General features: G+C 42.4%; 1 protein-coding gene across 1 annotated transcript in view; it reads left to right on the top strand.

Annotated features, from left to right (window-relative positions):
• Nucleotides 1–11,868, top strand: part of BEND4 (BEN domain containing 4) — a 30,238-nt gene extending 18,370 nt beyond the window's left edge. The window contains exons 3-5 of the mRNA XM_090268182.1: nucleotides 4,688–4,779; nucleotides 7,855–8,095; nucleotides 11,651–11,868. Coding sequence (XP_090124308.1) covers nucleotides 4,688–4,779; nucleotides 7,855–8,095; nucleotides 11,651–11,868 — 551 coding nt within the window. The remainder of the gene's footprint in view (nucleotides 1–4,687; nucleotides 4,780–7,854; nucleotides 8,096–11,650) is intronic.
• The last annotated feature ends 2,575 nt before the right edge of the window (nucleotides 11,869–14,443 follow it).

The following is a 14,443-nucleotide window of genomic DNA, read 5'->3' on the forward strand; positions in this document are numbered from 1 at the left end:
TGCCATTCAGCCCTGCCTGTAAACACCTGTCTTTTCCAATACCTTCAGCTTTTCCATTGTGCCTTCAGGTTCCTTCTAGCCATCTTTCAGGAAAGCAGCCTTTATTCCTTCCCTGGAAAGATTGCCATAAACCACACAACAAACCAACGTACCAGGCCTTTTTTCTCGTGGGCTTTTTATTACCTTCGAAAGTAAATCCCAGTTCCTCAGGGCTTTTTGGTAACAACCAGAGCCCAAGCATGCCTCCTTTAGGCATGCCATTCCAGTCAAAGTCATGGTCAACAAAACCTCTATTAACAACTGGTCTTACTAGTTTTATGCAGAGAACCTTATGTCATTACTTCTTCCAAATGCCAAATTCTGGAAGGATCAGGTAGGGAGAAAAATATACAGTGTGAAGGAAAATCCTTGTCCTAATATTCACTAAAATTGCATTTCCATACTTTACATTTTCTTTTGTTCACTTTACTACATGTGGAGTTTTGGGGGATTTTTTTTTTGGTGAGGGGGATGGTTTGCTGCCTCATTTATTTATTTTGCTTTCATTTTTTTCCCCAATTAAAAGTTTTTGTTTGTTTGTTTTTCTATTACAGTTGCCCTGCTTTTTTCCCCATTGCTTCGTCCCATCCTGCCCACCCCTTCTCCCACAGTCAGTCCCCACCCAGTTGTCCATGTCCGTGGGTTATTTATACATGTTCTTTGACTACACCCTTCCCTTACTCATCCCCCTTCTCTCCCTCCCCACTCCCCCCTTGTCACTGTTAGTCTGCTCCTTGTTTATATGCCTCTGGTTCAATTTTCCTTGTTTGTTTGTGTTGTTCATTCATTTCCTGTAATAAGTGATATCATATGGTATTTGCCTTTCATTGCCTGGCTTATTTCACTAAGCATAATTCTCTAGTTCCTTCCATGTTGTCACAAATGTTAGGAGTTCCTTCTTTATTTCTGCTGCATAGTACTCCACTGTGTAAATGTACCACAGTTTTTTAATCTGCTCATCTACAGATGGGCACTCGGGCTGTTTCCAGCACTTGGCTATTGTAAATGGTGTTGATATGCACATAGGGGTTCATAAGTTCTTTTGAATTGGTGTTTCAGGATTCTTAGGGGTATAATCCTAGCAATGGAATTGCTGGTTCAAAGGCAGTTCCATTTTTAGTTTTTTGAGGAAATTCCATACTGTTTTCCATAGTGGCTGTACCAGTTTGCATTCCAACGAGCAGTGCACTAAAGTTCTGTTCCCTTTTCTCCACATCTTCACGAGCATATGCTGTTTGTTGATTTGTTGATGATGGCCATTCTGACTGATGTAAGGTGGTATCTCATTGTGGGTTTTGTTTGCATCTCTCTGTTGGCTAGTGATGTTGAGCATTCTTTCATATGCCTATGGACCGTCTGTCAGGAATGATGTTCCAAATCTGCAAGAGCAGGGGCTCTGGGTATGAGAGGGCCCTGGAGGCCTCTGCCTTCTAAGGATCAGGCTGGGCAAGAGGCCGGAGGGAGGGGCATTACTCAGAAGGCCCAGGATAGTGGTTATTTCAGTTTATTAACAGTTGGCTGAGCCTCAGCCTTATCTTTCTGACCTTCAACCTTGTGCCCAGATATCAACCTACAGGACCCACTTGCCCTAAATAGAACTCCCTATAGCCAATAAATGCCATGTCTTCAGTCATCTGGCCTTGAGCATAGCTTTGCTCTGCTGCCTTAATATTTTGGGGTGTAAAGAATGGGGGAGTCGACCTCCAAGCCCTTCTAGGGTGTATGATCAATGCTGAGGGTAACAAAGAGCAAAGGAAGGGCTCTTTGTAGACATTCTTCAAACACCTTTCAGTTATTCTAATACATGCCCACTTGTAGAAATCTTCTAAAACGTGTTTTTACAGCATAATAAAGGATAAACATAATAGTAACTAATCTTGCTCCTAAAATATTATCATGGTTAATTATTATTAACATTTTGGCTTATTCCTTTCCAGTCTTTTCTATACACATACTTACTATTCTCTTTAATCCTTACCAAAGGATTTTAGAGAGGAAGAGAGGGAGAGAAACATCATCGTGAGAAACACCTATTGGTTGCCTCCTGTAGATACCCAACTGGGGATCGATTCCGCAACCTTTTGGTGCACAGAATGACGCTCCAGCCCACTGAGCCACCCAGCCAGGGCAACACATAATTATATTTAACATGGTGGAGGTTATAATGAATATTCGGGTTTTATTTTATTTTATTGAGTTTTTTGGAGCGACATTGGTAAATGAAATTGTATGAGTTTTGAGTGTACGGTTCTGTATATCTCACCTATATACTGCATCATGTGCTCACCACCCAAAGTCTAATCTCCCTTTGTCACCATATATTGACCCACTTTTACCCTCTTCAGCCTCCCCCCACCCCCTTTCCCTCTGATGACCATCACACTATTATTTACGTTCAATAATTTTTTGTTTGTTCACTTGTTGCTTTCTGTTTTATATTCCACATGAGTAAAATCATACGATTCTTGTCCTTTTCTGTCTGACTTATTTTGCTTAGCATGATACTCTCAGGATCCATCCTTCTTGTCACAAATAGTAGTATTTAATTCAGTTTTAAAAGCATTTTTGTGCTTTGTTTAAACATTTTTTTCATAAACATTTTAGTGACTAAAATATACCTAAGGGATCAAAAGAAGTTTCATTCAAATCCTAATCAGTCCATCAGTATTGACAAAGTTTACTAAAACTTCCAAACTAAATCCAGAGTAATACCTTGCCCGTGTCCCTTGGCAAAGCAAAGACGTACATACAGTTGCATTAGATTCTAACCACAAACCATGAGGACAAGGTGCTGCTGTTGGGGTCCCCCTGCTCAGGCCTGTGTAGAGCAGATTTAGACATGGGAGTTAAATGGATGCCAAAGGCCACAATGGGTGAAAACCAGAACTCAAGCACAGCCCTGTTTTCTGCCTCCATCAGCTTCTCTCGCCTTCTTCTTTTTTCCACATAATTGATGCTCGTTGCCAGAAGATTTGATTTCACCCACTGTGGAACTGGTAGAGTGGATTAGGCTTGGAATAGGCAGGTGACATTAGAGGTACTTGACGGGTCTTATTCAACTTCAGTTTTAATGAAAGTCCTACTTTAAACTGATAAAGGTTCACCTTCTTTTTGTTGACTTTTATGGTTGTTGAGCAAATGCTTCTTCAGTTTGATGAGTATATTTGACAATTCAGGAGTGGCCTGTGACAAAGGACTGTAAGACACAGATCTACCAGGATGGTTATTTAAGAAAAATCTTCATTGCAAGAAGAAAAATTTCCTAACCCACCCCTACTTCCTATCTTCAAAAGAAGAATTTGTTACGTCACAATGTGATGTTGCCTAGAAATCCTAAAGCTGTTAGCAGTGGATGAAGATGACCATTTCTGTTTGCTGCCTTTTTTAAAGTGGTGAGAAAAACGAAGTAAAGAAAACCCAGTGATGATACTTTAAAATTGGGACTTGGGTTAAATATTTATTATTATCTTCAGTGTGACAAAAAACATCTTAAGAAAACACACAACTTAGACATAGTGGCAATAATTCACATAAATTAGGTTATTAACTGAGCTACCAAGGCCTTGAAAAACAATTTTTTTAGTACTCCTGAAAAGGCTCTAATATAAATCTTAAGACGTAAGAATTATTTATACAGTGCTACAAAAATGTCAGGCTCTATGTTGGATTACTACCTGTGCAGTTTTATTTTAATTATTCAATGATTCTGTAAGACCATGCATAAAAAATAATAACAATGAGCAATTCATGAAATAGACAATAACCAATATGAATTGGACCAGCTTGATTAAGTTTCTTGGGAGAGAATGGGACACTTACAGTGGGAACTGCCTGGTCAGGTGTAGTCCTATCAGGATACAGGACTCAATTGCATGGCGTTTCTGCTTACCAAAGAACTAGGCATAAATCTGTCATTAAAAATGAGCCTTGCCCTGGCCAGTGTGGCTTATTTGGTTGGGCATCATCCTGCAAACTGAAAGGTCACAGGTTCAATTCCCAGTCTGGGCACGTGCCTGGGTTGCAAGTTCCGTCCCTGGGTGGGATCCAATCAGGTCGCATTTAGGTCTGTATGAAAAGGCAGCCAGTTGATATTTCTCTCTCACATCAATGTTTCTCTCCCTCTCTTTTCTCCCTCCTTTCCCTACTCTAAACCTTCTCTCCTTTCCTCTGTCTCTAAAAAGCAATGAAAAAAAAATGTCCTCAAGTGAGGATTTAAAAAAAAATGTTATTGATTATGTTATTGATTAAAAATAGTGAAACACTAGTTTTCAGTATATTAGTTTTAAAAAGCATCATTGGATACTACTGTTACAACTTTAGTGAAAGAAGACAAATCATGTCTCTTCTGTGAACTGTTCTTCAGTCATTGTTGTTGACCCAAATTCATCTTAGATTAAGTTTGACTTGAAATTTTTCAAGGAATTGTGCTAAGCCAAAAAATTCCCCAAAACTGTAGCATCTGTTCTGTATTTACAAACTGAAATAATGACGGCTGTTAAATGCAAGAAGATCCTGTCTGCATTAGAAAATAAGTCTTTCTTGTTTTTGTTTTTACAAGTTTACATCAGAAATCTTTTCAGACCTTAAAAGTTTTGTTTTCCTGTGGCAGGATATCCGGTGTATAACTGTTGCAATTTCTCACCCCCAGTGCCCTGCCAGACCGTGCTGGATTACTTGAAGACAGTGCTGCAACATCACAACCAGCTCCTGATCCCACAGCCGGCTGACCAGCCCAGCGAGGTAGGTCTCCCTTGGCAAAAGTAAATGTTGGTCCGTTTGGAATTTTCTTAAAATGAATCCTCTTGATGGCTCACCCACATATATCAGAACAGATCGTGTAGCAAAATACATTTTTGACTCTTTGAGCCTCAGGGGTCTGTTACCTATGAGTATGTAGACTGTGGCAAAAGATGATACATTTGTTTAACTCCCAGGGATTCAACTGTGTGCTCAGGGGGATGAGAGAAATAGCCGTAAACAGTGTGGACAGCTTTTCTACCCTCCTTTTGGCACAAGGGGGCTGGAGTTGGGAGACAGCAGCCTGTCGCTGCCTCAGGCGGAGCCCGGGTTCCAGAAGGCCTTTCTGTGACCTGCCCCAAACTGAGATCCTCAAGTGTTTAGAAGGGTGTTTCCCGAACATTAAGGTCCCTGCACATGGGCATTTTGTACCCTGGATCTCGATGGAAAAAACTGGTTTCTTCCAAAGTGTAAGAGAAGTGGTCTGTTTTGATGGTAATGGTGTATCTGTTACACCACAGTACGCTTCTACAGGATTTTCAAGGCTCGGTTTTCTGTGTCTGTTATTTTCATCTTAGGGACGTTAGAACCTAAATTCATTGGAAAAAGTAACTGCACTGTATCTTACTGAGGTTATAAATGTCTAGGCTTGATAACAATAGATTTAAGTAGTTAAATTTTCTCCATTTGGCAAGATGAGTTGTTCGTGCTGCTAATGGTAGGATGTCGACGCTCTGTCATCTTGTGGTCAAATATCCATCAGCATTCCCTGTGTCCAGTTAAGATAATATTAAAGTTCTATCCCTGTGAATACCATTTAGCGGATTCAGCTGCATGACTATGCAGTTTTCTGCTTACGAGACACGAGGTGAAGAGGCTAGAGTAAGTCTAGTGCAGATTCAGACTATCACCGTCAGTGCGACCTGAGACTTGTTGGGCAGTTGCTCCTTCCCATGTAACTTGGAGGAGGGATTTCAAAAGGCTGGTCCTTTCCTGCCACCGCAGCCCATGCCCAGCCCCACCACACGCCCTCTCTTGAATTCACTGTGTCACGCACTGGGAGGAGAGCACCGAATGAAGCAGATAACAGTCCCAGCCCTCGTGGGCTTATCTTCTGGTGGGGAGACGGGTGGACTCCTCACCACAAACCTGCAAATTGGGATTATTATCCTTATTTTGACAGAAGAGCAGTGAGGTTTATAGAAGTTAAGTCACTTGCATGGGGCTTGCTCCAGAGCTTACTTGTATCTCAGCCTGTGAGGGGCAAAGTGCATGTGGCCACCTCAGCCTGTTTGTCCACAGCTCAGTATACAGTGAGAGTTTAGTAAGGGTTTTCCACAGAAATACTTCTGACACAGTTCATGGTCGAGGGAACCAGCCCTGGGTCCCACCTTCCGCAGGCTCCATTGGCTGCCCTAGGGGGGTCAACTGGTCAGAGCCCTGTAAGTCCTTCCCTCCCTGTGCATGGGAGTTGGGGAATTCTCTTGCTATCCGCCCCCTCCCAGACATACCCTCCATCCCTTAGCTTTGTGAAGGGCACCACCATTTCTCCTGGAATCATCTTGACCCCTCAGTCCCCCACACCCTGGCTCTCTGAATTGGTTGCCTAACCCTCTTAAGTCTGCATCTTTCATGCCCGCTTCTCTGTCTGCCCTGCCACAGACTCAAGTCACTCCTCCATCCCCCCTCCTGCCATGAGACAGTGGCCTGGGCTGAGGGACCCTTTGGGACCTCGGGGTCCTGCCCATCATGTGATCATCTAGAGTGCCCAGAGACAGGGTTGATTTATGCTCCCAAACACTCGTATCTTAAACCCATGCTAGTAGAGTTCATTCCTTCCATTTTATAGCTAGGGAAACTTGGGTTCAGCAAACCAAAGTAAAAACTTGCTCAAGAAACACAAGTAAGACCTAGAACCAAGTTCAATTCACACCCAAGCTGACTGTAAATTCAAAGCACAGACCTGTGCCTCATCCTCCTTCCTTAAAAAGGAAACTGAGTCACACTACTGCTAATTCAAGGGAGGATGAATGCTGTGATATAATTTGGTGACAGTTTCTTAGCCACGTCTGGCTGCCTCTTTCCTCTTAGCTTCTGTGCCACTTGCCCTTCAATGCTTAACTGAACAGAACACTCTGTGAAATAAAACCCTCATAGACCCAAACATTAACAAATTCATAACCTGTAGTAAATTTGCAGTTATATTTTCCCATCTTTATTTTGTACACCTCAATTACTGGGGAAGGAGTCCATTAAAACAGATCACGGGTTAATTAATTGTCCCGGACTATAGAATTTATGAAGAACCAGAACTAAAGTAACAGTTGTGTAGGTGCAATTGACTAAACATGGCTTATAAATGTTACAAAAATTCCTATAATTAGTCCCATTGCAACTATTTAGCTTGGGAATTTTATAGCAGACATAAATTATGAAGGTGAAAGTAAGAAAATTTTTGAGTTGACATAGTGGCATTTGCAAAAGCTATAATTTGAAAAAACCTGTTATGCATTATTACTAATTTTTTTTTCAGTTTCCACAGTTCCCCCTTTATAAAATTTACTCTAATGTTGTTTCCACTGCAATGTAATCAGTGTCTATCAGGTGTTAGGTGCATAAACACAAGTGATACAATATGAAAATAAGTCCACCAGAATCATTTCTGAAAGTACGTAACTGCCAACCGAAGGATAAAGAGACCTATTTGATCACACTTTTCAAAGTCATTCCTGCATATTTTAATAGATGGAAAAGGAAAGTTACGGCTTATATTTAAATAGTGTTCCCTGTCATTGGATCTTGACACATTTTAACCTACCTGTTAAAATGCAAGTTATAAATAGCTCCTCTTTCAAAGGTGTTCATTATACCTCATTGGCTCTTGTTATAGAAAATGCAAATGTAATTTGAAAAGTGCCTGTTCTGTGTATGAGCAATTACTTGGTGTTCTTCAATACCTGGTTCATTGTCAGCACATAGTCGCTTGGTTAAAAAGCATGTTTGCCTTTGAAATGGAGATCGCCTGGGCTTCTGGCTGGCTGGCTAAGTAGGTAATGAGAAAACATTTCACTTTTCCAGGGAAGCAAGCAGCTGTTGAACAACTACCCTGTCTACATAACGAGCAAACAGTGGGACGAGGCTGTAAATTCTTCAAAGAAAGATGGGAGACGGCTCCTTCGATACCTCATCAGATTTGTTTTCACGACCGATGAGCTTAAGTACTCATGCGGCCTTGGGAAAAGGAAAAGGTCAGTGCAGTCAGGAGAGACAGGTCCTGAAAGACGCCCTCTGGATCCAGTTAAAGTAACATGCCTCCGAGGTACTGCATCCTTCCGCTCAGTGTCGCCATCTGTGATCTCATTTCACCGCATTGGCCGTGGCTCCCGTGCAAGTGTTCAGCCTTTCCTGTGTTTTGGTTTTTTTTCCACTGAGACCGTATAGGCTTCATGTGGCCCATCTACTTGGTATCGAGAAGTTCTTTTGAAAAATTCTTGTGTGCTTTTAGCCTTGGTGTTCTCACTGAATGGCACATAAGCCTCTCATAGCGCCTCATGTTTCACGCTTTAAATTCAGACTTGATGTGCTGCCAGAGAAGGCCACCTCCAGCAGAACTGGAGCACTGGGAAATGCACAGAGGAAGGGAAGACATGGAATTTTTTTTACACATTAAGGAATTGACCTAGGCCATTTCCTTTGCAGCCTGTAGCCCATCCACTCCCCCGATTCCATATAGCTTCCTTCTCAAGAATATTTGCCCCCAGCTCCTTAAATTTATTTAGAATTCATTTTCCTTAGTGCCTGAAGTATTACTTGCCCAGTCAAACTTTATTCTATTAGTTTCAAAATAAAAGTTCCTGTATTAAAAATACTGCTTAGGTTTTATCAGTACTTTGCAGCAGACTCATCCTTGGTAGGCCAGGGTAGAGGGTGAGGAGGAAGAATCAGCAGGTACATAGTTCATCCAGCAGATTCCGAGAAACAGACACAGACAACTAGGAACATTATTGGGCCAACAGAAACATCATTCACACCTGGAAAAATTCATAACCAAAAAGCTCAGCTATTAACCTATATAGTTCATAGTGATTTCATTGGTTGGAAAGATTTGATAGTGACTTACTCTGGACATGGATCAAAACATTTTCTAGCAAGAATGTCACAGGGAAACACATGAGCACTGATCAGACTTCAGTTGTCACACAGGACAAACTCTTCTACTTCTTCCTGGGAGGCCCACAGTTATTGTTAGTTGCCTAAAATGCATGTGTAGTATTTGTTAGCAGCCGAGATTTCCCACGCCCACCCTGAGCTGCTGGTTCAACTGGTCTGGGGTGGGGACGAGAAGGCATGCATTGCTGCACCTCAGGACCACCCGAGGTGAACTGTTGCCAGCGGCCCTTACTTCAGAAACCACCCGGAATGGAAACACCAGTATGGAGTAGGCACAGGTGCTCCAGAGCACCCCTTGTTGGCCTATCTCAAAATTCCACTTGCTCAGAGTGGATGTGATGGAAATTTTCAGGGCCTTTCCGAGCAAACTAGCCATGGTGTCCCTTCTTTCCCAACATTGTCAGAGCTGACAGTTACTCACCAAGAGTACCAGAGGCAGTGGTGGGCCTGCAAGCGCCCCTGAACGTCCTCTCAGTGTGAGCTCCAGAAGTTGCCTGCGGCTTCTAAGGGATTCAGGATAAGAGGCCTCATAATGGTTTGTCCCTTTACAGAAATTCTTACTAAACTGTTTTATGTTTTGACTAGTGAGTTGGTGAAGTTGAGGGATTGATGTCCATCCCAAAGCGCCAGTGCCACTGCCCTGAGCAAGCTGCCAGGCACTCTGACACTAATGTGATCCAGGCTGGCTGACCGGACTCTGCCTTCTCCAGTTCATGCCTCTCTTGGGGATATGACCCTCAGGCCACCCCTGGAGAATACGTAGGCAAGAAATGGTGATTGCTTGTGTCCAAGGCAGCTGGTTAGAGCATTTCCATGTCTGTCCCCAAAGGCTGAAATGCTGGGGCCTTCCTGTGACCTAGATGGGATTCCCTCCCTAAAGGTTTAGGCCTGGTGACTCCTAGGGTGAATGTCCTTGTTTTGAGCAAGGTTACAATGGCCAAAGGAAGCCTCAGCCCACCGGACACTTTGGGGAATAAAATCAAATCCTGGGCTGACCTGCTCCCAAAGGTGGCCCTAGAGGACCTGTGAGGACAGAATGAGCTCTGCTTTCAGCTTTGAGCATCTGCCACAGTCTTAGGGACAGTCCTGTCACAGCAATCGATGCTAAGGAGGGGAGGTGTCCTGAGCTACACATCCTCACAGAGTGCAGGCTTGCAGTGTCCTCATCCGTTAGCCTTCCGTCTTGCTTTCCTCTCGCTGGCTTTTTGAGCCTTTCACTGCCTTGTGTTCATATGAGAGGGGGCGTGGACAGGGAGAGGGGAGTTAGACACAGTTACTGAAGACAGCAGGGACCTGAGGAGGACAGAAGAGGACCGGGAAACAGTCCTTGGCCTCTGTAGCCAATAGTCTGGCTAGAGGTGCTGCGAGGACACTTGCGAAGAGCTGCGAACGCAAGTGAAATAAACAGGAAGTGTAAATGGTCGAGCCCTTGAGGTCCCAGAATGCCTCCCTTTCTCTGCCCAGCATTGTAATGATGGTGACCTAGGCTGGAGAATTACCCTTCAGTGTTTCCCCGGCTTGCACCCCAGGGTGAGCCCTCTGCTTGAGGGCAGTTTGCAGAGTAAGGAGCTGAATAAACAGTGCTTTTCCCAAGGAAGGCCACCAGGGCTGGGACTCAGGTGGGGCAAGTGAGTCTCTCACGTCAGGCTCAGAGTGAAGGGTGCCAACAACCTCGGCAGTGCCCTGCCTCTCCAAGCGAGGCTCACGAGATGGGCCCAGTTCCATTCATGAGATTACTCCTGTCCTTGAAAGCATTAGCTTCCCCCAGGGGTGGGTAGAGCATGCATTTCACTAAGAAATTTAAGACAATTCCAGTCATACAGTCAAAACTGTTGTCTTCTAGAGGGAGCATTGCCGGAGAGAAAACGATGTGTAAATAGTAGTCATCCTGAACTCTCAACCAGCTGTGCAAAAAAACACAGTTTTGACTTAGAATTTTTCCTAAAATGTTCACTTAGTTGTACAACTGCTCGTATTAAAATAGCTCTGGAGGCATGATGTGTGTGCCTTTGCCCCTGAGGAAACACGAAGTGTTAACGTGGGCTTGTTTCGTTGTAGCCTTGGCTACTTTTTCTATAGTCGCTCTTCCAGGCCTGCTCATTGCTTTCTGGTGAAGTTAAATATTTAGAGGCAATCCCATTTTAAAAATATCTGTCAGTGCATATATAGACACCACAATTAGAGAAAAAAGTGTAGCCTGTAATATAAGATTTTAAGAATGTGCAATCCTCTTCTGAACTAAAATTCAGGCAGTTTCTCACTTTGTTGCACTTAGTCTACAAATTAGTAGCCGTTTGGAGAATGCCACATGAATGATATTTCCTTTGCTTCTGGAGAGAGTTAACATTCTAAAACTATGAGGCAGTAACGACAGGGGTTTTGAAAATATAACAGTAGCTTTTACCAAGCAAGGCGTCGACCATGTCTTGCAAATTGACTTTACCTCTGATTTCAGTAGCAAACATTCCTTAGAAGGATCACCCTCTCATTTGCGTGACTTTTACTCTTGCACATGAGGAGAAAATGGGCGTGGAATAAATCGGGTCCAGGGAGGGGCATCATCATGGCATTTGCATTGGAGTTCCCATAAAGCTTTTCTTGCAGAGCGTCTCTTAAAGTTTAAGTCATCTCTCCTGCCATCTTCTGCAAAAACCAGCTGTTTTTTTCTGTCTCTCTTTTTTTGTTGTCTCGTATATTCCCGCAGAATTCATTAGGATGCACTGTACCTCCAACCCCGACTGGTGGATGCCCTCAGAGGAGCAGATAAACAAAGTGTTCAGCGACGCCGTGGGCCATGCCCGGCAGGGACGAGCGGTGGGAACTTTCCTGCACAACGGGGGCTCGTTTTATGAAGGGATCGATCACCATGCTGCCCAGGATGACGTCTTCAACAAGAATTCCCAAGATGGGTCTGGGGATTAGTGGGGAAAACTCCCCCCTTGTAGCGGCTGGTCCCCCCAAGAGTTCCCATTGTGAATGTCCTGTTCCCATCACTTCTGAGTCCAAAGCACGGCATTCTGTCAGACTTGATGCATCCTAACTCTAAACTCTCTTGACCTTTAGCCACAGTTCCCAAACAGAAATCCATTTTAGGGTTGTTTGGGAAGGCTGTGGGGCCTACCGTGGATTTGCAGAATATTATAAAAAAGAAAAAACTACAATTGGTTTTAAAAGATTACTAGCCAGAAGATGAGGATAGGGAAAAAAATAAGTGAACTCCTAGGCTCCTGTCTGAAACCTTAAGTAAACTCTGCTTCCTGAGCAGAGCTGGTCCCCATTGGGTTAGTGTTCCTGCCCATGGGAATTACTTAAAGGGACAAGGGACAAGCGTTCTCTTTAATCCAAATAAGTTGTCTTTATGTTTTCCAAAGACTTGAATTCCTACTTCTCAGCAGAGACATAGAATAGGTGACATCATATGCTGTGTCTGTGCTGACAGAGCCTATTGTTGACTAGAAAGCAGAGAACAGAAGCCACCTCTAGACAGTGATTAATTGGAAGACAGCTGTTTTTCTCAGTTATTTTTACCAAAAAGTGTTCCCGTGTGTGATCTGTAGTTTACAAAGAGTAATAGTTTTCATTATGTCAGTCAAGAAACATCCAAAGATCCAAAACCATTGTTAAATGCTTGATTTTGTAGGTTCATAGATCCAGTCCCCATTATCGAAAATCTGGCTTTATTGACAACAATGCCAAAGTGATGGGTTAAACAAAGAATTTCAGTCAATTAGTTGTTTGGTGCAGTGAAGACCAAACAAGTGGTGTGACGGATGGTATTTACTGAATTGACCAGATGTTCTGGAATTGTAAACACACAGCTTCAAGACCGTTCTGATAGCTATGCAAGGGGCTTGTCTGTAATTCCTCTGAAATTGGAGGGTCTTTCTGTGCTCAGTTGATCTTTAGAATTTGCATAAAACTTCTGTTTCTTGTTGTCACTGATGAAAATGTTTCATCCCACTGTGCGTGCCTGCTTCCCCCAGTTTTCCCCCGAGCTGCAAGCTCTGGTTAAGTTAACATCCATTTTCCCCAGTTTAATTTGTTGTGTTCCATATGTGAAATTAATAGTGTCTTTGGAACCATTTCTTATCCACAAATGCTACAGAGATGCTAGAATCTACTTCTGGGGTTTCAGGTTTGGACGTCAGGAGAGACTGTCTTTATCAGACTAATCCAGATTGCTACATTCTTTGTAAGCAAAGGGCTAAATGGGCAGCATTTTTTGAAGGCTATTAATGTCTACAGACATAATGAAGGATTTTGAAAATTGATTGGAAATTCATTTAAAATTTATGAATATCCATTTATAAAGCATTCTTTTTTGCCATTTTTTGTCAAAGTAAAATAATAAATTATCCTTTGTGCTCAGTAATTAGCACCAACTCTGTGCACAGGCCTAGGTTAATATAGAGATGGTCACTTGTCAGATCAGTTAAATGCTGTGGGGAGAAGTAATATTTTGATCTTATTTTGGGCAAGTTAGCTAAAATTTTGAGTTGTTTTCTTTTTAAAGAAATATAAAGGCAAGTGTGCTGTTGCTTATGGGAACCATGAGATTAATATCTTTGGCTATCCAAAGAAAAAGATACTTCCTGAAGTTTTAGGGTCTAGGAAATCAGTATCTTATAAGATTCATTGGTGATATGAAATCGTGGCCAGAAGAAAAATATCACCTAACTTTATCTGTCCATTTTTCTTTTTTGGCATTGGACTTCAGTTATCTATACTGCTGAGCACATGTCATTTTTGTATAGCAGCAATATTTGACCACTGCTTTTAAGAACAACAACAAAAAAAAACCTTTCAGTGTTTAACCCTTTGCCTGTAACCTTGAGAATTCCACACATCTTCACATCTAAGCATCATCTTGGTCTGGGATTGTCTGTGTTATGCTGGTCTTTGCTGAGGGTAGTTAACCCTTCACTGATTTGTATGGAGGACATAGGCCAGGAACCTGTGGAGGGGACCCATAGTCTGTGAGTAGTTACTAAAGTCACATTTATCACTGACTCTTTGAAAGTGCACTGTTCAGAATCTTTTTTTTTTATTGTTTTTCTATTACAGTTGTCCCATTTTCCCACCATTTCTCCCCCCTGTTCAGAATCTTATGGTTAACCTCAATGTTAAGTGCTTTTGAGATAAACTAAACATTAAAGTTCATACCATCCCTTTTTACTTGAAAATATTTCATCCAGCTCTTAAAACCGGCCTCACTCACTTGATCTTCAGTTTCACCACAGCATTTAGGTTATTGTCACCATTGGTGTTTCCTGGGGCTTCACTAGGAATGGAGAGGATAAGATCAGAACATCTGCAGAAAATTGCTCTGGTCTCCTTTGGTAGGGAATTGAGAGATACATGTAACTACTTCACAGCTGTAGAGCAAGAGGGTGATTTTATATTCTGGGTCTTATCCCTTCTAAGTCATAAAAACATTGACCTAAGAGATGCCCCCATTAGGATTATAGGGAGATATAAATTATTACAATATATTTGA

This window comes from Furipterus horrens, unplaced genomic scaffold, assembly GCF_987537825.1.
Source record: "Furipterus horrens unplaced genomic scaffold, mFurHor1.1.pri manual_scaffold_2, whole genome shotgun sequence".
Lineage (NCBI taxonomy): Eukaryota > Metazoa > Chordata > Mammalia > Chiroptera > Furipteridae > Furipterus > Furipterus horrens.